Source organism: Pelophylax lessonae (genome assembly GCF_965119305.1).
Source record: "Pelophylax lessonae genome assembly, chromosome: 2".
In the NCBI taxonomy this organism is placed as follows: Eukaryota; Metazoa; Chordata; class Amphibia; order Anura; family Ranidae; genus Pelophylax; species Pelophylax lessonae.
Window position 1 is genome coordinate 230,154,562 of NC_138769.1, and position 23,944 is coordinate 230,178,505.

Consider the following 23,944-nt stretch of genomic DNA (forward strand, 5'->3'; position numbering starts at 1 on the left):
TATAAACTATTCCATGGACTCACCATACTTCTCAGCCAGTAGCTTGGAGTGTCTACTTTGCAAAATTGGGTCATTTGGGGGGGTTTTGTGCCATCTTGAAATTTCAGGGCCTCTGAAACTGTGACAGGTAGTCAGGGGTAAAATCAGCAATTTACGCCATTAGAAAACCTGAAGATGTGGATTGGTTTTCGGGGGCGCGTACACAGCTAGGCTCCCAAAAAGTCTCACACATGTGGTATCCCTGTACTCAGGAGAAGCAAAAGAATGTATTTTGGGGTGTCATTTCACATATTCCCATGGCATGCATGAGCAATATATCATTTAGTGACAACTTTCTGTAAAAAAACAACAAAAAAAAAAAAAATAATAATTTTACCGAAACTTGTGGCAAAATATAAAATACTCCATGGACTCACCATGCCTCTCAGAAAAAAGCTTTGGGTGTCTACTTTTCAAAAAGGGGTCATTAGGGGGGTGTTTGAACAGTCCCGGCATTTTATGCTCAATCTTATCCACACATCACCCACTCTTCTAACCACTTGAAAACCAAGCCTTTTCTGTGCCTTTTTGTTTACATGAAAAAATATTTTTTTTTTACTAGAAAATTACTTTGAACCCCCAAACATTATATATTTTTTTAAAGCAGAGGCCCTATAGAATAAAATGGTGGATGTTGCAAATTTTTTTGTCACACGGTATTTGCGCACAGATTTTCCAAACGCAATTTTTGCGAAAAAAATACATTTTTTTTTAATTTATTGCACAAATACACTATATAATTCCAATTTTTTTGGTAAAATTTAAAAGATGATCTTATGCCAAGTTCATAGACACCTAACATGACATGCTTTAAAAATTGCGCATGCCTGCGCAGCGACAAAAACGTATGTACATTTTTGAAAACCTTTAAAAGTCTCTACAGGTTACCACTTTAGACTTACAGAGGAGATCTACTGCAAGAATTACTGCACTCGATCTGGCGATCGCGGCGATACCTCACATGCATGCTGCAATTGTGGTTTACATATGACACTAGACCACCGCTTGCGTGCGCCATTGCGCGCAAGCACCGGGGGTAAGGGGGGGGGCTCAATTTTTATTTTATTTTTTTCTTTTGCTTTTTTATGTTATTTTGACACCTTTCCTTTAATTTTTTTTTTTTTTAAATCATTTTTATTGTTATCATAGTGAATTTAAATATCCCCTATGATAGCAATCTGTGGTGACAGGTACTCTTTTTTAAAAAAATTGGGGTCTTTTAGACTCTAGATCTCTCCTCTGACCTTAACGCATCTGACCACACCAAAATTGGTGTGATAAAATACTTTCCCAATTTCCCAATGGCCCTGTTTATTTCTGGCGAAACATAAGTCATAAAATGCTCGTAGCCTCCGGCATCTTAGGCCATAGAGATGATTGGAGCCATTCTCATCTCCAATTAGCTCTATGGTTAGATAATTGAACCACCGGCTGCACTCTCGGGTTAACCGGTGGGACAGGAGAGCCAGAGAAAAACCATGGAAGGCTGCGGAAGGCGGCGGTGGGGGGGGGGAGGCCCCTCCCACTGCATGTAAAAGCAGTCTAGCGGCCAATTACCTGCTAGAATTGCTTTTACATGTAAGCCGACCGCTGGCTGTAAAAAACGATACCAAGATGATGCCTAAATCTGCAGGCATCATCCTGGTATAACCACTCAAAGTCCAGCAACGTACCAGTACATTGCTGGTCCTTGTTTGGCATATAGGTTTTTTTTTTTTCATGCAGCCTGTGGGCTGAACGGAAAAAAAGAGAACCTATCAGAAATCAGCACAGGAATAATGCGTAGTATTACTCATCATTAACCGCCCAAACAACCACCCACTGAATTTAATGATGGGTATACACGACACTATCCACGTATACCAAAATAGGATTTTAACTGCAGTGCTGAAATCAGAAAATCACCACAGCTGCTATCAGCAAAGGTATCCATATATGCTGAGCGCAAACGCTGTTTGTGTCAGAATATATAAAATCAATGCGTGGTAGCCGACGAGGGACCTGCAAGAGAAACAGGTCACAAAAGAATGAAAAAACAAACAAAGGACATTGAAAAAAAGTATAGTAGGAAGGAGTAGAAGGACATATAAAATGACTGACAACAACAGTTTTTGGATCTTCATCATTAACCGCCCAAACAACCACCCACTGAATTTAATGATGGGTATACACGGCGCTATCCACGTATACCAAAATAGGATTTTAACTGCAGTGCTGAAATCAGAAAATCACCACAGCTGCTATCAGCAAAGGTATCCATATATGCTGAGCGCAAACACTGTTTGTGTCAGAATATATAAAATCAATGCGTGGTAGCCGACAAGTACCTGCAAGAGAAACAGGTCACAAAAGAATGAAAAAACAAACAAAGGACATTGAAAAAAGTATAGTAGGAAGGAGTAGAAGGACATATAAAATTACTGACACCACAACAGTTTTTGGATCCTTTTATTTTTCTTTCTAACTGTTCCTTTACTTCTTGATTTGGGAGGGACTGCGATCTTCTGCGATCTTCTCTTCCAGCTTGGGTCTCTCAAAATGTCGATGGACATCCAACATCCTTCGAGACCCTGTGTTTATGTGCCCTACACTGTGTCGTGCTGTACCCTACGCTAATAATCCACTAGTGTATGGTAGCGCTCGAAACATTCCCCGATGCAGAGACCAGGTTGGTCAGGACATTTGGGACAATAATAGCGGGTGTCACGCCTAAATCCGCGCTTGCTACAGACACGACATCTTCTTTGGGGCCATCTTTGGGTAGGGGTACTCGGGAGGACATGTGAAAAATGCCTCTCATGCAGCCGGCTCACTGCATCTGGAAGGGGAAGTTGGGCAGGCATGCCTCCTGGGTACAGGTAGGCAAGGATGATCTCTTCCTGGAATTCCCGGAAAGATCCAGTTCGTCCTGACGCCCTGTATAGGACAAAGGCGTTCAGCATAGCCAATTGGTATAGGTAAACAGACACTTTTTTGTACCAGCGTCTGGCTTTACGGGCAACTAAATACGGCGCCAAAAGCTGGTCGTTAAGGTCCACCCCTCCCATATTAAGGTTATATTCGTGGACACAGAGGGGTTTCTCCATAACGCCAGTTGCCGTAGGAATTTGGATCGTCGTGTCTGGGTGAAGGGAGGACAGAACATAAACATCCCGTGTATCCTTCCACTTCACCGCAAGTAATTTGTCCGTTTTCAAGCAGGCTCTCGCCCCCCGACTAAGACGGGAATCTACAAGCCGTTGGGGGAAGCCCCGGCGATTAGGTCGCACGGTGCCACATGCGCCAATTTGTAAATCGAGAAGGTGACTAAATAGTGGCACGCTTGTATAAAAGTTGTCCACGTACAAATGGTACCCCTTTCCGGATAAGGGTGACACCAAGTCCCAAACGATCTTACCGCTGCTCCCTATGTAGTCTGGGCAGTTGGGGGGCTCCACACAGCTATCTTTTCCCTCATAGACCCGGAAACTAACTGTATAGCCTGTGGCCCTGTCACACAATTTATACAGTTTGACCCCGTACTTGGCACGCTTGCTGGGGAGGTACTGTTTCATAGCAAGGCGGCCAGTAAATTTAATCAGGGACTCGTCAACGCAGACAACTTGTTCGGGGGTAAACAAGGCTGCAAACCGCTGATTGAAGTGGTCTATGAGGGGCCGAATTTTGTGGAGCCGATCGTATGCAGGGTCTCCCCGAGGACGACAGAGTTCATTGTCGCTGAAATGCATAAATCGCAGAATTTGCTCGTATCTCGTCCTGGACATAGAGGCAGAGTACATGCGCATATGGTGAACTGGGCTAGTGGACCAATATAGCCGCAATTCACTCTGTTTAGTTATGCCCATGTGGAGGGAAAGGCTCAGAAAGATCTTAAATTCGGAAACCGTTATAGGTTTCCAGCCGAATTGTCTGGCAAGGTGTGAATTTGGGTTGGCGGCGATGAACTGTTGTGCATATAAATTTGATTGATCCACAATAGATCTGTAAAGATCTTCCGTGAAGAACAGCTCAAAAAAGTTCAGGGGCGTAAAACCAGCTGTCTCCACGTGGATTCCAGGTTGGGCGGTGAATGGGGGAAGTACTGGCGCTGTAGTATCAGTGGGTTGCCAATTAGGAAATGCCAGTGCATCAGGGAGGGCACTATGGGCTCTACGGGCCTGTCTTCGAATACGCGGTGGCTGCGGGCCACTACTTGTGCTAGCCACCGCACCAGCTTCAACTGCACTTAGGGGACTCGCCACGTCACCAGGTCTTACTGCAGTGCTGGTTGTACTAGGTCCAGGTTGTACTAGGCCGCTGGCGCTTGCCAGGTCGCCAGAAGGATGTGCGGCACTAGTACCCACACTCTGCTCCATACGAGCACCCTGCGATTCCTGCATCACAACAACTTCAGAATGGGGTCGGGTACGCCTGGGTCTAACAGGGACCCATCTGTCGTCGGAGCTATCTGTCAGGGAGCCGCTGCCGTCATCAGGTTCATATACTGACACTAATTCGGTCATTGTAGCTTCCCCTTCGCTATCAGATGACTCGGTCAGCATAAAACTGATAAGCTCTTCATCCCTGTACGAACGTTTGGTCATTTTGGTAACTAAATTTACTCGTACAGTGATGCGACTCACAGGTAATAAAAGCACCTGGTTGTCGAAGATTATTTCAAGCGCTACAAAAAAAAACTGCTAATGCTAGCAGGGATCAGGCCTGACTCTGCTAACACAGCGGTTTTGTGTCTTGTGTTTTTTTGCAAGTGACAGTAATCTATTGATTACTACACTTGCCTGGGTGAAAGGGTTAAACGCAGGTGCTGGCCGGAATCAGTACTGATCGTGCAAACACCGCGTTTTGGGAACCCTAAACTATGGGGGCGCTAGTATAGTTCTGATCAGATCAGATATTGATCTGTTCAAACACTATACTAGAAATGGAAGTGTAGGTGCGTGCGTGCGTGCGTGTGTGGCAATCAAGGGGTTACTTCTAAACTATGCGCTGGGGATCTGGGGGGGGGGGGGGTGGCGGGGACCCTAAACCTCCTTTGGGAAAGAAACTAGCTAGCTAGCGCAACCTCAAGTCACAATGACACCAATACAAAATACAGTAAAAACAGTATATTATGTGTGTATTAGTGCTAATGTGACAGAGGGTGTAGGGGTTAACGGGATGTGATCAGGGGGGGATCAGGGGTTTAAATCTTTATTGGAAGGGACTGGCGGGTATCCTAAGGATAAAAGGAACGGTGGCAAGCGCTAAACCTGGTCACAAGTCACACTTATACGGGTATATAGAAAATGCTATATACTGTATACAGTGTGCGTTGTGGCAGGGGGTGTAGGGGTGATCAGGAGGGGATCAGGGGATTAAATCTTTATTGGGCGGGTGGCGGGGACCCTAAACCTCCTTGGGACACAAACTTAGTCGCCTGCGCTAATTCTGATCACAATGACACTAATACAAAAATACAAAAACACAGTATATTACGTTTGTATTAGTGCTGATGTGACAGAGGGTGTAGGGGTTAACTAGCGGTGATCAGGGGGGGATCAGGTGGGATCAGGGGCTTAAATCTTTATTAGGGGGGGGTGGCGGGTAATTCAAGTGGAAAAAGGGGGGTCGCAAGCGCTAGACCTGACCACAAATCACACTTATACGGGTATATAGCAAAATGCTATATACTGTATACGGTGTGTGTTATGGCAGGGGGTGTAGGGGTGATCAGGGGGGGGTCAGGGGCTTAAATCTTTATTGGGCGGGTGGCGGGGACCCTAAACCTTCTTGGGACAGAAACTTAGTCGCCTGCGCTAATTCTGATCACAATGACACTAATACAAAAATACAATAACACCGTATATTGCGTTTGTATTAGTGCTGATGTGACAGAGGGTGTAGGGGTTAACGGCGGTGATCAGGGGGGGGGGTCAGGGGAGATCAGTGGGTTAAATCTTTATTAGGGGGGGGTGGGGGGTAATTTGAGTGGAAAAGGGGGGGTCGCAAGTGCTACACCTGTTCACAAATCACACTTATACAGGTATATAGGTATATGCTATATGCTGTATATAGTGTGTGTTGTGTCAGGTGCTGTAGGGGTTAATTGGGGGGGCGATCGGGGGTGAAATGTGCCTATCTAACTGTGTGTGGGTGTGCTTGGTGCAGTACTCACAGTAAGATGTGCTCTCCTCTCACGCTGGATCCAAAAAGACCGTTGTGGGGGGAGGGCACATCTCCTCTAAGCCTGTGTTTACATTTCACAGGCTTAGAGGATGATCTGATTGGGCAGGACCGATCAACAGGTCCAGACCAAAAATGATTGGCCTGGACCTGATGACTGATCGGTTCTGAACCCAATCGAGTCATCATCGGCGGCGGGGACGCGCGGGAGCGCGCACAGGGCCGGCAAATTGGTCAGTTTGCCTGGCCGGGGCTGAGTGCCGACGTAGATCGTCGTGCGCCGGTCGTAAAGTGGTTAAGGAAAGAAAGAAAGTTGGTAAATCTCTTAAAGGATCGTGTGCACATAACTCTTGTCCCCAATAAAAATTTGAGCAGAAGATGTTAAATAAAAAAAATCTTTTTTTTTTTTCTGTCATTGCTGACTGTAACTTCACCTCTCTAAGCCTAAAAATATGGACATTCCCATGGAGGGAGTTACAGCTAGCATTGAACTCTACTCCCTCTCCATTCTGCAGTGCTGTGTCTCCTCATCTCTCCTCCTTAGTTTACACAGAGTTCAGAGCTGCAGCCTTTTATTCAGGGTAATAGGGAGTGGAAACTGTCAGTTTGTGTTGTGAATGATTGCAGTTCAAGAAGAATACTTTCATTTACAAAAACACAAGCTGACAACCGCACATGCCAGGCACTACACTAAGCTGTCTCAGACTAGCATGGTTGCCGGTGTGTGCTGTTGTTAGTGTAAACTGTTAGTGCAACCTAAAGAGGAGAGATAAGGAGACAGCTTGTACAGCAGAGTGATATTCTGTGTGGATTCTTTTGGGGGGCAAGGGCTGTACAGACTTTTTGTGTACTGCCTGTCACACATCTTCTCCTCCTAAACTGTCATTTAGATGGTAAAGTTTATCCAGGGAATATCAAATTGCCTCTCGGGGGATCAGGAAGGAATTTCCCCCTGCTGTACCAAATTGGATCATGCTTTGCTGGGGTTTTTTCGCCTTCCTCTGGATCAACTACGGGTATAGGATTGTGTATATGGGATTGTATGGTTGGGTTTTCTTTTTTTTTAATTGGTTGAGCCAGATGGACTTTTGTCTTTTTTCAACCTGACTAACTATGTAAGAAACCTGTCTCCATTGATCAGTGCCATCGGGCAGCTAGGCAGGTGAATTGGGCTAGCTGTCCAACACCATGGCTTATTTTTTTTTTAATTCTTTTTATTTCAATATGTGCATAAAAACGAACATTCCAAACCACCATGGCTTATTAAAGAGTTTGTAAACCCAAATTTGTTTTTTTTCTTTTTTTTTTTCACCCTGAAAGAGTAACACATAATGAGCTAGTATGCATTGCATACTAACTCATTATGGAATACTTACCTTAGAACGAGCCCCCGCTGTGCCGCCCGCCTACCTCTATGACGGGGCGACATGTCCAGTCGCCCGTCTTCCGGGATTGTGGCATCCGGCCATCTGATTGGCGCATGCGCGCGGGAGCCGACGGTTTACGTCACGGGGCTCTAAAGGAACGGCACCAGTGGCCGTTCCTTCAGAGCGCATGCGCCATTGATGTCACTGGCTGCATGTAAGGTAAATATCTCCTAAACGGTACATGTTTAAGAGATATTTACAGTACCTATAGGTAAGCCTTATCATAGGCTTACCTATAGGTAAAAATTGCAAAGGAGGGTTTACTTCCTCTTTAACGCCTGCATGGATTTAGATGGGCACCAGGATCCTATGGGGTGTAAAAATCTGTCCTTTCTTCAGGTGATAGATTTTTTTTTTTTAGATCCTTGAATACCTATGATGTGCAACTGTGAAATAAAAAGGCTAGCAATAGGAGCCAGTTAGGTGTGCTATATGCTGACAAGGGAGCATGAGATCATCACTTTCTTCTCTTTTACAGTTCTGTTGTGAGGTTGAAGCAGGGAGCTAGCTGTATTTCTTAACAGTAGAGAAAAGTCAGGTCACCAATCGGGTAAATTGAAATTATTTAATAAGGATGATTTTATTTAGCCAGTAGGCAGAATCTTCTTTTTTACATGACTTTCAGATACAGCTTAGAAGTATCTTCTACATAGAAATAAATTACTCCCATTGACTTATCCCTTAGCACATGGCTCAGTCCAAAATTTAAGTCAGACAAAGCCAGCCACGAGGCAAGCTGCTACTGCTATGCTGTCTCTTTAAATAAGCATAAGCTTACAGTGATTGTAAACGATCCCCTTGTAAAACAACCCATTCAATCTGTAATAGAAATGAAAGGCAAAACAATTGTGTATACATATAAAAAAACCTTTATAACCACTTGGTGACCAGGCCTTTTCTGGGACTTTTTGTTTACAAGTTAAAATTAGTATTTTTTGATAGAAAATTACTTAGAACTCCCAAACATTGTTTTTTTTTTTTTATCAGAGACCCTAGAGAATAAAATGGCGATTGTTGCAATATTTTATGTCACACTGTATTTGTACAGCAGTCTTTCAAACGCAGTTTGTTTTGGAGAGAAACACTTTAATGAATAAAAAAAAATAAAACACAAAAGTTACACCAATTCTTTTCTATAATGTCAAAGATGATGTTACTCCAAGTAAATACATACCTAACATATAATGCTTTAAAATTGTGCATTCTTGTATAATGGAAAATAGGTGGATGATCATCCTTCCTGCACTATGCGTGTATCACTTCAAAAGGCTGATGCTGCTGTTCATCGCTGAGTGACTAAATTCAAATAAAACAAATCTCACAGCGCAAAACAGTGAAGTGCTAAGGACAATGTGTATAATACATCTACATAATACATAAATATGTATATATACAGTATCTCACAAAAATTAGTACACCCCTCACATTTTTGTAAATATTTTATTATATCTTTTCATGTGACAACACTGACGAATTGACACTTTGCTACAATGTAAAGTAGTGAGTGTACAGCTTGTATAACAGTGTATATTTGCTGTCCCCTCAAAATAACTCAAAACAGCCATTAATGTCTAAACCGCTGGCAACAAAAGTAAGTACACCCCTAAATGAAAATGTCCACATTGGGCCCAAAATGTCAATATTCTGTGTCACCACCATTATTTTCCAACACTGCCTTAACCCTCTTGGGCATGGAGTTCACCAGAGCTTCACAGGTTGCCACTGGATTCCTCTTTCACTCCTCCATGACTACATCATGGGGCTGGTGGATGTTTGAGACCTTGCGCTCCTCAACCTTCCATTTGAGGATGCCCCACAGATGCTAAATAGGGTTTAGGTCTGGAAACATGCCTGTCCAGTCTATCCCTTTTACCCTCAGCTTCTTTAGCAAGGCAGTGGTCATCTTGAAGGTGTGTTTGGGGTCATTATCATGTTGGAATACCCAGTTTCTGAAGGGGCTCATGCTCTGCTTCAGTATGTCACAGTACATGTTGGCATTCCTGGTTCCCTCAATGAACTGTAGCTCCCCAGTGCTGGTAGCACTCATGCAGCCACAGACCATGGTGCACCCGCCACCTTGCTTGACTGTAGGCAAGACACTCTTGTCTTTGTACTCCTCACCTGGTTGCCGCCACACACGCTTGACACCATCTGAACCAAAAAAGTTTATCTTGGTCTCATAAGACCACAGGACATGGTTCCAGTAATCGATGTCCTTAGTCTCCTTGTCTTCAGCAAACTGTTTGCAGGCTTTCTTGTGCTTCATCTTTAGAAGAGGCTTCCTTCTGGGACGATAGTCATGCAGACCAATTTGATGCAGTTTGCGGTGTATGGTCTGAGCACTGACAGGCTGACCCCCCACCCCTTCATCCTCTGCAGAAATGCTGACAGCACTCGTATGTATATTTTCCAAAGACAACCTCTGGATATTACGCTGAGCATGTGCAATCAACCTCTTTGGTTGACCATGGCCAGGCCTGTTCTGAGAGGAACCTGTCCTGTTAAACCAATGTACGGTCTTAGCAACTGTGCTGCAGCTCAGTTTCAGGGTCTTGGCAATCTTCTTATAGCCTAGTAAATTTAAAAAGGACTGCAAGCAATCTATGGTGGTGTGGACTAGAAATGCTGCTAGCACTGTTCACTCCCTTGCCGTGAGTGTAATTTCAATAAAATAATGTGAAATATGCTGCGCAAATCTGTGTGACCTATATAGACATTTAATATCACTTTAGTAACAAAATAACTTTGAAATCACTGATGTTGTATGTAGTGGTGAATGTGCAATAAACTTCTCTTGTGATATTAGTTTTATCTCTCTGTATGGGGAAAAAATATTTTTCTAAATATCCTGTGTTGTGAAATATATAACAGCCGTGCACAAAATAAACACAGTTAATTAATGTCCAATTCCATATGCGTTATATCCAAATTATAAGTGTCCAAGAAAAAAAAAAAAATATATATATTTTTATATATATATATATATATATATATATATAATACCTATGCAAGAATAAAAACAATTGAACACAATTAATTAATGTCCAATTCCATATGCGATATATCCAAATTAAAAGTGTCCACAAAAAGGTGGGTGCTCCTATATAGGAAAGTTTGTCCCAGTCATTAGTGCCTAAGGGTATCCTGGTAGTGAACAGGCTTGATGTCACCTCAATTTATCATGCTCCCCCACTCAGATGGGTGCCTCACCTTATTGCATGTGACCTTGCAATAAAGCTTTGTCAATGGTAGCCTTGTATACAATCCAAGTGCTTTTATTGCTGGTTTGCCTCTCTTTTGGTGGTACCAGGGTGCTCTTATCCCTCAGAGATGGCTCACATAGATGGGGAGAAAAGTATCAATAATGCCAATAACTTTTGGTAAAATTATGCTTTATTAAAATAAACTTGTTGCACTTACATTTATAAGGTGCTTGGAGCGCAACACACTGTAGTAGGTACTGCAAATTATTAGCCCGGGTATACAAGCGAGGGTCTCCAACTGGGTATCGCTATTCGCTCAGTGAGCTACATTGTTGCTCTCAGCCACACACAGACTCCGAGCCCTTCATTATTTTGGAAAAAATAGAAGAAATGTTTCATTTTTCTTTATTTTTTTAAATTTATGAATAAATTATTTATAAATTTATGAAGAAATGATTTATGAATTCCGCAGGGCGGAACCAACAAGACATCACAACACAAAAAAAAAGAGGGAAGGAAAAAAAGGAGCACAACCATTAGAGTACAATAATCAACAAATAATCACTATCAAAAATTAGAAATACATACAGAAGAAATGTTTCACATTTGAATTTTCTTAAATTTCCTCTTAATAAAACAATTAAAAAAAACATTATTGCTGATCTTCTAAAGATTCTAGTTGCCAGACTTGCATGTTGATTGAAAACTTTTATGCCTTTTGAGACTTGGATGTGCAGTATGCTTGTCAAGAATCCACTTTCTGCTAACTTGCTACTGCCCTGTACTGCTTTGACCTTGAAGAAGGGAGTGCACCCTAAAAGCTTGTCCTGAAAATTGGGATATAAGTGCAGATATACAAAGTATCACAGACAGACCCATTGTGATTGGCTAGCGGAGATGTCAATCAGCGGGTCCGGCGGACCCCATGTCCACCAGCCACCTGTGATCATCCCTGGGAGAGGCAGAACAGGGCAGATTGCCATTCTGCAAGTGGACAAGATGGAGATCTTGTGTTCCTGCTCAGCAGGCACCGGGATCTCTGTCTTCCCCAATCAGTGCAACCCCCCCTACCGTTAGTAAGCACCCCCTAGGGACACACGTAACCCTTTGATCGCCCCTGATGTTAACCCCTTCCCTGCAAGGTGTTATTAGTGCAGTGACAGTGCATTTTTTTTAGCAGTGATTACTGTATTAGTGTCACTGGTCCCCAAAAAGCTTCAAAAGTGTCAGTTAGATGTCCGATTTGTCCGCCGCAATGCCGAAGTCCTGCTAAAAATCACTAATCGCCGACATTACTAGTAAAAGAAAAAAAAATTCCATAAAAATATAGCAACGTTCGTAGACGCTATACATTTTGCGCAAGCCAATCATTATACACTTATTAGGATTTTTTTACCAAATATATGTAGCAGAATACATATTTGCCTAAATTGATGAAAAAATTAATTTTTTTTTAAAAAAATGTATTGCCTGTGTTTTAACCATTTTACCACCGGAGGATTTAGCTGTCTTACGTCCAGGCCACTTTTTGCGATTCGGCGCTGTGCGACTTTAACTGACAATTGCGCGGTCGTGCGACCCTGTACCCAAACGAAATTTACGTCCTTTTTTTCCCACAAACAGAGCTTTCTTTTGGTGGTATTTGATCACCTGTGCGATTTTTACTTTTTGTGCTATAAACAAAAAAATAGCGTTTATTTTGAAAAAATAACAATATTTTTAAAAAATTTTTATATGAAATTCCCCCAAAAAAATGTAAAAATCAAAATTTTTTTAAATTTTTGGCCAATTTGTTTTCTGCTACCTATGTTTGGTAAAAAAAATCACAATAAGCGTATTTTGATTGGTTTGCGCAAAAGTTATTGCGTTTACTAACTAAGGGAAAGATTTCTGTCATTTTTGGTGTTTTTTTTTATTTTAACGAGTAATGGCGGCGATCTGCGATTTTTTTTTTTTGCGGGACTGCAACATTGCGGTGGACAGATCGGACCCTTGACTGACATTTTTGACACTTTTGGGGGTACCAGTGACATTTCTACAGTAATCAGTGCTATAAATATGCACTGTTACTGTAAAAATGACACTGGCAGGGAAGGGGTTAATTTTATTGGAGAGGGAGGGGTTAATGTATGCCTGGTGCTTACTAACGTGTGTGGGGGGAGGTGACTGAGCTACGCTGAACCCTGCAATCTGTCACTGTTTGTCACTCAGGAGATCCGCCTGCTCTGTTTACACAAGCAGGCGGATCTCCAAACTCGATTCCCGCTCCTCCCCTGGCCCGACTCCCGCTGTGACTGAAAACAGCGAGTGCCGCCTACAAGGAGAGAAGTCCAGCGGCGTAGGTCTACGTCGCTGGACGGAATCGAGCCACTTTGCCGCAGTACAGTCCCAGTGACTGGTCGGCAAGTGGTTAAAGCAGAAAGTAAAAAATATTGTTTTTCTCTTACGTCCTCCGACAGTCGCCGCCTCCTCTAAGTCATCACTATTGGGTATTGACTTCCTATCCGTAGGAATAGCTAGGCATATAGACTTAGTCAAAAGACAAAAGGCATTAGCATATACACACCCATGGGGGCTGTCCCACTGGTCAATACCCCCCCTGCATCACCACTCCCAACTCAGTTTTACTTTGCCTAGCGTCAGGAATAGTCAGGCTTACCTTGTGCTGGGGCTTCGGTCTCAGCCTTCCTAAATCTTTTATTTGATTTTCTTTGAAAATGTCAGTTTTTTTCTCTTACTTTACTAGCTGTTTATTTTGTCAGCTTCTAGTGTTAGTCTTCTCTTCGGATGAAGATGGATCATGCGGTGCTGGGATTCGGACTGACCGCCCTGGTTCTCCAGGGCACAGAGGGTCGGATGGACCCCCAGCCCGCCATCGAGCGTTCAGCTATGGTTCGCCCTGGCATTAAGAACGACCCATCCCTGTTCGCTGCAGGGATGCAGCCGTGAGGTGGCTACCTCACAGGACTCGTCTGCGGTGCTGCAGCGTCATTATCCCTGGCTCACGGCACTCCCTGTCAGAGAGGACAGAGGTTTATCCATGCATAGAGGCTCCCCCACGCCATCTGGTACAGGTAAGTACTTTCTGTGTGGGGCCTCTGTCTGGGGTGGCAGTCTGTGTTGCTGTGTGTCCCCATGTCTGTGCCTGTGTGACTCCCTGTGCGATCCCTGCGGGGTTCGCTTGTGCAGATCTGTATGTTTGCCAGGGGTCCCTTTCCCTGTGTCACCTTAGGTGCATTTTAGGGGTGCAGACGTTTGTGCTTGTGCGGAGACTGCAGCGGGGAAAGATTCGCGCGGTCCGCCATCTTTACTGTGAGCACACGTGTATAGCTCCTCTGGGGCGATTATACATGTCATTTTGGCGCCATCCGCCGCCATTTTGTGGGCGGTGGAACGATCGGTCCGACCGCATGTCGGCGGCCATTTTGGCGTAGCCTCCAATGCATTCCTATGGGGCAGCCATTTTCCCGGGGTCTGGCTTAAGTCCAGCCCTCTCCAGCAGCATTCCATCAGCAGCAAGGACACTGGTAGCAACGCTCTGCGGACTCTGCAGGTTATCACTCTCAGTTTTCCCTCTGTATATCGCTTCTGGCTCAGTTTCTTTTCTCCTTTGGGGGTCTTTCATCACTGTTGCAGTAGCAGTGGGCTGCGCACGCCGCAGCGCTGTTAAAGGGGACAGTACATCTTTTTTGCACTGTAGTTGTTTTCTGATAACTTGAGCCATGGATTCTCAGGAAAGCAAGTTTCCTCCAGCTCTAGTGGGGGGTCCCAGTTCTCCTGTGGCCCCGCTGCGCCCCGCTCTAATTGCGGTGGCGAATAAGGAACTGCTGATGTCTGAACGGGCTGCGAGTGGGAGTCCCAGATTGTCTCTCTCTTCTGATTCAGATGGGGATTTGGCTGCTGCGAGCGTGCCCTTTTCAGGTTCCCGCTCATCCTTGGACCCCTTGGGGTCTGAGGGGGAGGCTGAGATGGAAGGGGTTGATGCCGCCTCCCTGGGGTCGCCTGCAGAACGAGCGACCATGGATGATTTGATTGTGTCTGTTAAGGACACCTTACATTTAGAGGATGAGCCCTGTCCTCCGGGCGTTGTGTCCCCGTTTGGGACGCACAGGACCCGCAAGTCTGCGCAGGTTTTTCCCTGTCCAGAAGAATTCCATGACACTGTTAATGAACAGTGGCGCACGTTAAAACGTCCATTCCTGGTACCTAGTCGGTTTGGGTTGCTTTATCCTTTTGATCCGGCTACGGAATCACGATGGTGTGTGCCTCCACAGGTGGATCACACTGTGGCCGTGCTGCACAAGGCTACCTTGGTTCCTACTGAGGATACCCCAGTTTTCCGGGGTCCCACGGACCGGCGGTTGGAGTCCCTATCTCGCCATTCCTATACGGTGGCGGCTTCATTGCTCAAACACGGCCTGGCTGTTGAGACCCAGGTCTTGAAGGACAAGGGTCTATCCCCTGAGGTTATCCCTACCCTGATCAAGGCTAGGAAATCTTCCTCTGGTAAGATCTATTACCGTACCTGGAAAGCCTATTTCACCTGGTGTGAGTCCAGGGGGTTCTCCCCTCGTTCTTACTCGGTGTCGAGAATCTTGGCTTTCCTCCAGTCTGGAGTGGATCAGCGCCTGGCGCTGGCCACGATAAAGGGCCAGGTGTCCGCACTGGCTGTCCTTTTCCAACGCCCTGTGGCGTCTCATTCCTTGGTGCGCACCCTCATTCAAGGTGTGCGACATTTGGCTCCTCCCAGGAAGGAGCCCTTACCTCCGTGGGACTTGAACTTGGTTCTGTCCGCGTTGCAGCGTGCTCCCTTTGAAAATATCAGGGAGATATCGGTACCTCTGCTGTCGAAAAAGGTTGCCTTTCTGGTGGCGATCACTTCGGCTCGCAGGGTGTCGGAGCTGGTGGCGTTGTCTTGCCGCTCCCCTTACTTGATAATTCACAAGGATAAGGTGGTTTTGCGACCACCCCCATCCTTTCTTCCCAAGGTGATCTCTGAATTTCACCTTAATGAGTACATTGTCCTGCCTTCGCTTTGTACGAAGCCTAAGCATCCAGAGGAGTTTGCTTTGCATTCCTTGGATGTTGTCAGGGCGATCAGGGTTTACCTGTCGTCTGCGGCATCCTTTCGGAAGACGGATTCCCTCTTGTCCTTCCTGAGGGACCTCGGAAGGGCATGGCTGCGTCCGCAGCGACTATTGCCAAATGGATCCGACAGACCATTGAACAGGCTTACGTCTTGCAGGAACGGGTTCCGCCCTTCCCAGTTAGGGTGCACTCTACCAGGTTTTTGAGTACTTCCTGGGCCTATTGGCATCGGGCCTCGGTGGCCCAGGTGTGCAAGGCGGCGACTTGGTCGTCGGTGCACACTTTTTCCAAGTTCTACAAAGTAGACGTTCTGGCATCAGCTGATGCTTCTTTTGGCCGCAAAGTTCTCAGTGCGGCTGTGCCATGATGGACTTTTGAATTTTCTCTGGGTCCCTGGCTGTTGGCATTTGCTTTCCTGGGCTGTTGCTCCGGTTGAGCTTTGTTTTTTTCTGTTGCCCAGTTGGTTCTTACGGTGCATGTAAGATTCCTTTCTCTGATGTGGGTAATGCGTTGCCTTTTCTACAGTTGCGTCTCCCACCCCTCATGTCTATACTGCTTTGGGACATCCCAATAGTGATGACTTAGAGGAGGCGGCGACTGTCGGAGGACGTAAGAGAAAACTGAATTTTTGTAAAATCTTACCTGTAAAATTCCTTTCTCTGAGTCCTCCGACAGTCGCCGCCCCTGCCCCTCTTTTGGGGTTCTTATTACCTACTGCTATGCTACCAAACTGAGTTGGGAGTGGTGATGCAGGGGGGGTATTGACCAGTGGGACAGCCCCCATGGGTGTGTATATGCTAATGCCTTTTGTCTTTTGACTAAGTCTATATGCCTAGCTATTCCTACGGATAGGAAGTCAATACCCAATAGTGATGATTTAGAGGAGGCGGCGACTGTCGGAGGACTCAGAGAAAGGAATTTTACAGGTAAGATTTTACAAAAATTCCGTTTTTTTTTTTTTTTCTTTTCAAAATTGACACTTTTTTGGTTTCTAGTGCAAAAAATAAAAACCGCATAGGTGATCAAATTTTACCAAAAGAAAGCTCTATTTGTGGGAAAAAAAGGACATCAATTTTTTTTGGGTACATCGTCGCAGTTGTCAGTTAAAGTAACGTAGTGTCGTATCGCAAAAAATGGCTTGGTCATTAAGGGGGGGGGGGGGTAAACCTTCCGGTCCAGAAGTGGTTAAAGACAACTAGGGTTTTCAGAAATTAGCTGAAAATGGCAGCCTCGGCATAGGTTTCCTAATGGATAGCATACAGTACATTTAAATATAGTAGCAGGTGAAAGTCATATCTGTACTAGAAAAAGAAGCATAAGATTCACCTCTAGAATATGAAGCCATGTAAAAGCATGCATAAACTATGGAAAATTCTGTCAGGTGTGAACTTTCTTTAGCGCAAATTGTAATAATCTGTTTTGTTTGGCCGTAGATTTGCATTCACCTGAGAATCTTGAAACATCCAAAGAACCTATTGACCTATTCAGTTTAATTAATGACATTGCAATAACCCCAGAGCTGTTTGAGGAAAAATGGACTTCTATAGCTACGGAGCTATGTTTGAATATTGAATGGAAGCAGGACGCAGAGCCAGACCTCCTACTGACATCTCTTCATGTACTGAATATTTACACCATTGCTAAAAGCAAAGCTGGCACACAGCCATGGAAGTCTTATCTGTATGCACAGGACAGTAATGGAAATATGTTTCTTGTGGAATTAATACTCGGCACCAATCCACCCTTCCTTAAAGCCATAATTAAACAGGATACAGAGAATAAAGATACATTAACTAACTTTGTAACACTTCTGAAAAGTGCAGTATCAACAGTTCTGAAACTGAGCAGGTAATGCTATTAAAAGACTTATGATTATGGAAGGCCAACATGGAAAATGTAACCACCAACGTAATTGATGTCAAATTACAACCGTGACATCACAATTTGTTTTAAGCATCATGCTTTTGCCATTATGTCAGCTGTAGCTTCAGGTATGCATTGGTACTAAGTGGTTTGGGATCATGGGCAAATTGCCTCTGGAGCACCAATGGATTTGTTGGAAACCAAAATTCACACTTACGTGAATCAGATGCGGATTTCCCCGCATCCAGTTCGCATGACAGGAGATTGTGACCGACTCTCAATGGAGCTGGTTCACACATCTCTGTGACTGCTGCGGAGTGGATTGCACAGGGGTCTTGTGTGTCTTTGGCTCCGTTTCAGGTCCGAATTCAGGCAAAAATTTGGGCCTGATTCATCCCTGAAATGGAGAACTGGAACTCAGCGGACCCCTGCTGTGAGCCGCATCGGCATTAGGTGTGAACCCAGCCTAAGGCCTCCTGCACACTGGACATTTTTACAGCTGCTGTTTTTGGCCGTCAGATGATTTTTTCTGCAGCCAGTAAACTCTCCAGTATGTTATTTTATCCATGTCCATGCACACATAAGCTGTTATCAGCAGTTTTTGGTAGGGGCAGTTTCTGGCTGTAAAAAAAAAAAAAAAACGAAAACTAGTGGGTTTTGAATGGCGTTTTTCAGCTGTAAAAACGCTCTAACGTCAATAAATGCTGATAAATGGCAAAAAACGCCAGAAAACGCTGCTAACTGGCATTTTTTGACATTTTTTTTTTCCATTGCTGGGTTCTGTTTTCGAGGTGTCGTTCATGGAACATAGCCTGAGTTCATACTGGTGCATGCTGAACACTGCATGTGATTTGCACCAAAAATGCACCGCATTCCTGTGCACATCACATGTGATGTCTGTACGATGCAATTTGAGCTGTATATTTTGTATGGCTCAAATTGCATCACATTTGCACCAAAATGTTGTAGGACCCTTTTTTTCCTCCACACCTAATCGCATTGCATGAGTGTGAACACCCATGCGATGCGATTCTGACAGGCGCACTTTGCATTTTGCAATATGTTTCGGGGGAATCGTTCATTGAACATGAAGCCCTGTGGACATTGTGACGATTTGGCATGTGTTTTGTTATGTCGAATCGCATGTCAAATCGGAGCCTATTGCCGGCAATGGCACTGGTTCAAAATGAGGACGGGTTTAAAATCATTCAGCTGAACGCACACAATTTCAAACTCGCATGTCAGTGCAACTTTGGGGGCAACTTACAGTCATCTGTAAGGGTTCATGCACAGGTGTCTATTAAAATTGCCCTGAAGTTGCCAAAATTAGTGCAGAAACTACTTTTGGGAATCGGTGCGGCGCCGCAAAGTCAGGGTGGCACCAATTCGGACAGTGACGTTGCTGGCAATAGACTTTGATTTGGCAAATCGCATGTCAAATCTGCCCGATGTGAACGGGGGTTTAATGTTCCATGAACGACACCCCGAAACATATTGAAAAGGCAGTGAGCTTGACAGAATCGCATGGCATGGCTGACATTTACACCCATGTGATGTGATTTTTGATGCAGGGAAAAAAGATCCACATTTGCACCAAAATGTTGTAGGACACCCATTTGATGCAATTCTGGCAAAAATTGCATTGTGGGAAAGTCAGAGTTACTAAAATAGCAGAGAGGTGATTTTTAGCTAAAAAAGCCCAAAAAAAAAAAAAAACGCTTAAAAAACGCCAATGCAAAAAAGCTAAAAAACGTTGAAAAACTCACTGCAAAGCTACTGGCGTTTTTATAACGTTCAGTGTGCATGAGGCAAAGTAACAATTCTTACAGCCAAGAGAAAACACACAGATGCATGTCACTGCAAATTGTTGAAGCAAAAAAGGAGAAATGTAGCCAAATACACTTGTGTTTATGTAAATACTTTATACATGCGTATATAATTGTGTGTACATATCTATTTATCAATTAACTTCTATATTAAGTAAAAAATCTACACCAAAAGGTTGTGCTTTTCTTTGTCACAATGTTAATATCACCTGAGGTTTGTCACTGGAGGCTGATGTATTCTAATTTAAAGTATGCTAAAGGGAAATATTATTTTTGGCTGTAGTGACCAGTTAGCTTCCAAGCTGTCATTTCAGCAGTCCACATCTTTAAATGAAAAATTGATTTTTTAATACAGATTTACCTGGAAAGTCAATTTCTTGAAGTACATCACGGACAGTGTTGGGGGTAACGAGTTACAATGTAACGGATTACAGTAACTACGTTACTTTTTTTGGTAACGTAGTAATGTAATGAGTTACATTGGTAAGATCGGTAACTAAATTACTTTACATGGCTTGAGGAACGCACTTTCCTGCGTTACTCAAGCCGTGAGGTCATATAATCATCAGGGCAGCTTTATTCCCAGGGGCTTTTATATTAAATAAGATTCCCAGGAGGGGCCCAGGAGGCGAACTATTTCTCCATTTTCGGGCGCGTAGGTATACATGCAGAAGCGCCGCTGTATTGCACTTGAACTAAGTTCCGGCTGGGCGCCGGCCAGTCCGCGCACTGCCTGAGTGCCTGCCTAGCCTATCCTCTGCGGCTCTGCCCTCCTCGTCAGCGGAGTGATTCTCCCGCCGCAGGAGCCGTGGGCGTGGACTCGGAGACAGTGAGGGAGAAGAAGTGAGAGTCTGTCTAGCCTAGCAGGTAAGTGTCGCGACAGCCCCTTTCCTAGCTCACTGTCACCGCTCAGCCGTGCCCCCAGTTTTGCTTCTGGTAAAAGCAGCATTTAGCACATACAGTCTTCTCACTGCCTCCATAAATGATCAGCTTTTTCAGCTCCCTGGCGCTGCCCGCTGGCATGATGTAAATGATCGATCACGGGTCCTTCTGTCTGTGCACTCTCCAACCATCTGGGGGCACGCTGTGGTCACTCTGTGGTCAATCTGGGGGCACGCTGTGGTCACTCTGTGGTCAATCTGGGGGCACGCTGTGGTCACTCTGTGGTCAATCTGGGGGCACGCTGTGGTCACTCTGGGGGCACGCTGTGGTCACTCTGTGGTCAATCTGGGGGCACGCTGTGGTCAATCTGGGGGCACGCTGTGGTCAATCATGGGGAACGCTGTGGTCACTCTGTGGTCAATCTGGGGGCACGCTGTGGTCACTCTGGCATTGAAAGGTGGCACGCTGTGGTCAGTCTGCATTGAAAGGAGGCACGCTGTTGTCAGTCTGCCATTGAAAGGGGGCACGCTGTGGTCAGTCTGGCATTGAAAGGGGGCACACTGTGGTCACTCTGGCATTGAAAGGGGGCATGCTGTGGTCAATATGGGGGCACACTGTGGTCAATCTGGGGGCACGCTGTGGTCACTCTGGCATTGAAAGGGGGCATGCTGTGGTCAATATGGGGGCACGCTGTGGTCACTCTGGCATTGAAAGGGGGCACGCTGTGGTCACTCTGACTATCGTGCCCTCTTTCAATGCCAGAGTGACCACAGCGTGCCCCCTTTCAATGCCAGAGTGACCACAGTGTGCCTCCTTTTAATGCAGACTGACTATCGTGCCCCCTTTCAATGCCAGTCTGCATTAAAAGGAGGCACACTGTGGTCACTCTGGCATTGAAAGGGGGCACTCTGTGGTCACTCTGGCATTGAAAGGGGGCACGATGGTCACTCTGCATTGAAAGGGGGCATGCTGTGGTCAGTCTGGCATTGAAAAGAGGCACGCTGTGGTCAGTCTGGCATTGAAAGAGGGCACGCTGTGGTCACTCTGACATTGAAAGGGGGCACGCTGTGGTCACTCTGGCATTGAAAGGGGGCACACTGTGGTCACTTCGGCATTGAAAGGGGGCACACTGTGGTCACTCTGGCATTGAAAGGGGGCACGCTGTGGTCACTCTGGCATTGAAAAGAGGCACGCTGTGGTCACTCTGGCATTGAAAGGAGGCACGCTGTGGTCATATATATATATAACAATAAATATTGTATTGTTTTTTGTGCACTACAAATAAATATGCGCATTGGAATTTGTTCATATTTTTTTTCAAAAGTAAAGTAATAAGTAGTGAAGTTACTTTTCAAATGAAGTAACTAGTAAAGTAATCTCATTACAATTTACAGAAGTAACTAGTAACTAGTAACTAGTTACATTTTTTGAGTAACTACCCCAACACTGATCACGGAACACAGAGCCATAAATCATGAAGTAAAGGTTATATAGCCACCTTTAGGTGAAGGACACTGGCATCCAATTAGAATTGATACCCCTATATAACCCCTCCCACACAGGAAGCACCTCAGTTTTGTAGCAAGCAATAAAGACCCCATGAAAGAGGTGAGGGACCTCGGTGTCCCGTGATGTACTTCAAGAAATAGATTTTACAGGTGAGTCTGTATAAAAAAATCTATTTTTCTTTTCGTACATCACGGGACACAGAAGCATAAATCATAACATATGGGATGTCCCAAAGCAATGTACCTGAGGGGAGGGGGACACCAAATAATACCACCATCTGACCCCCAAAAAAGGATTACACCGCTGCCTGCAGAACACTGCAGCCAAATGCAGATTCCTCCTGGTTTCCAACATCCACTCGATAGAAACGAGTGAACGTATGCACCTATGACCAGGTCACGGCCTTGCAAATCTGAGCCATAGAGGCTTGATGGCGATGTGCCCAAGAGGCACCTACTCCTCTGGTAGAATGCGCCTTTACAGGAAAAGGTGGAACTTTCCCTACTAAATCATACACCTGGGTAATAACCTGGCGAATCCAAAAATAAATCAGATTTAGATGCTGTCAACCCCTTTCTGGGGCCTTCTGGTAGCACAAACAAGCTCTCTGTCTTACGAAACCAAGCTGTTTTTCTGTAAGTAAAACATAAGTGCATTACATCAAGAGAATGCAATAACTTTTCCTCCTCTGAGTGAGGATCTGGAAAAAGGAAGGTAGTATAATGTCCTGATTCAAATGAAAGGCGAAAACCACCTTGGGCAAAAAACCTAGGTGTGGACGTAAAATCACCCTATCTTGGTGAAAATTCAAGAATGGCTCTATACAAGAAATAGCTGCTTGGTTTTATACCCTTCTAGCTGAAGTTAACGCAATCAAAAAGACCAGTTTTCTGGTCAAAAGAACCAGGGGAACTTGGCCCAGAGGCTCAAAAGGCAGTTTTTGCAAAACTGCCGAAACCAAATTTAAGTCCCAAGGACATAATGGTGGCTTCACAGGCGGAAGTAAACATAACATTCCCCCGGACAAAGGTCTGAACCAACGAATGGGAAGCGATCGGTTCCTGGAAGAAAACTGATCAGGCTGAAATCTGCCCTTTGATAGTGCACAAGGCTAACTTCATATCTACTCCTGCTTGAAGGAAAGCTAGAATTCCCCCGATGATATAATTGCAGGGATGCCATTTCCTGGCCTCACACCAAGCAATGTAGGATTTCCAGACTCTAATAAATGTTTCTAGAGACTGGTTTTCTAGCATTTATCAGTGTATGAACTGCAGGGCCAGATCCACCCCACTCCTTTAAGATTAAGGCTTATATAGCCAAGCTGTCAAATTTAGAGACTGTGCAGCAGGGTGGAATATCGGACTTAGAGAGAGTAGGTCCGGGAGCAGTGGAAGGGCCCAAGGCCTCGTCACTGCTAATCTTTGGATTTGTGCAAATCAAACCCTCCTCGGTCATGCCGGAGCTACCAGAATCACTGGTTTCCCCTCTAGCTGGATTCTGCACAATAGACACGGTATCAGCTTCACCTGAGGAAAAGAATATATTAGGGAATACTCCTCCCAAGGAGTCACCAAAGCATCCACCGTGACTGCGAGTTGATCCCTGGTCCTGGACACAAATTTCTTTAACTTGTTGTTGAACCTGGATGCCAACAGATCTACGTCTGGGACCCTCCAGCGTAGGCAGATTGATTGAAAAATTTGGGGTGTAAGGACTATTCCCCCGGAAACATCTGTTGACGACTCAAAAAGTCTGCCTGCCAGTTCTCTATTCCTTGAATAAAAACCGCTGTCAGGCATGGCACAACCTTCTCTGCCCAAGACAGAATGAAGTCCACCTCTTTCTGGGCTGACCGACTCCTTGTGCCTCCTTTATGGCTGATATAAGCCACAGCAGTGGCATTGTCGGATTGTACCCTGACCGGGTGACCCCGAAGCCTGGA

The 23,944-nt window shown here is 44.9% G+C and overlaps 1 protein-coding gene across 1 annotated transcript in view; it reads left to right on the forward strand.

Annotated features, from left to right (window-relative positions):
- Positions 1-17,987, forward strand: part of AP4B1 (adaptor related protein complex 4 subunit beta 1) — a 71,732-nt gene extending 53,745 nt beyond the window's left edge. Inside the window, exon 11 of the mRNA XM_082245986.1 lies at positions 17,353-17,987. Coding sequence (XP_082102112.1) covers positions 17,353-17,771 — 419 coding nt within the window. The 3' untranslated portion in view covers positions 17,772-17,987. The remainder of the gene's footprint in view (positions 1-17,352) is intronic.
- Positions 17,988-23,944: the final 5,957 nt, after the last annotated feature.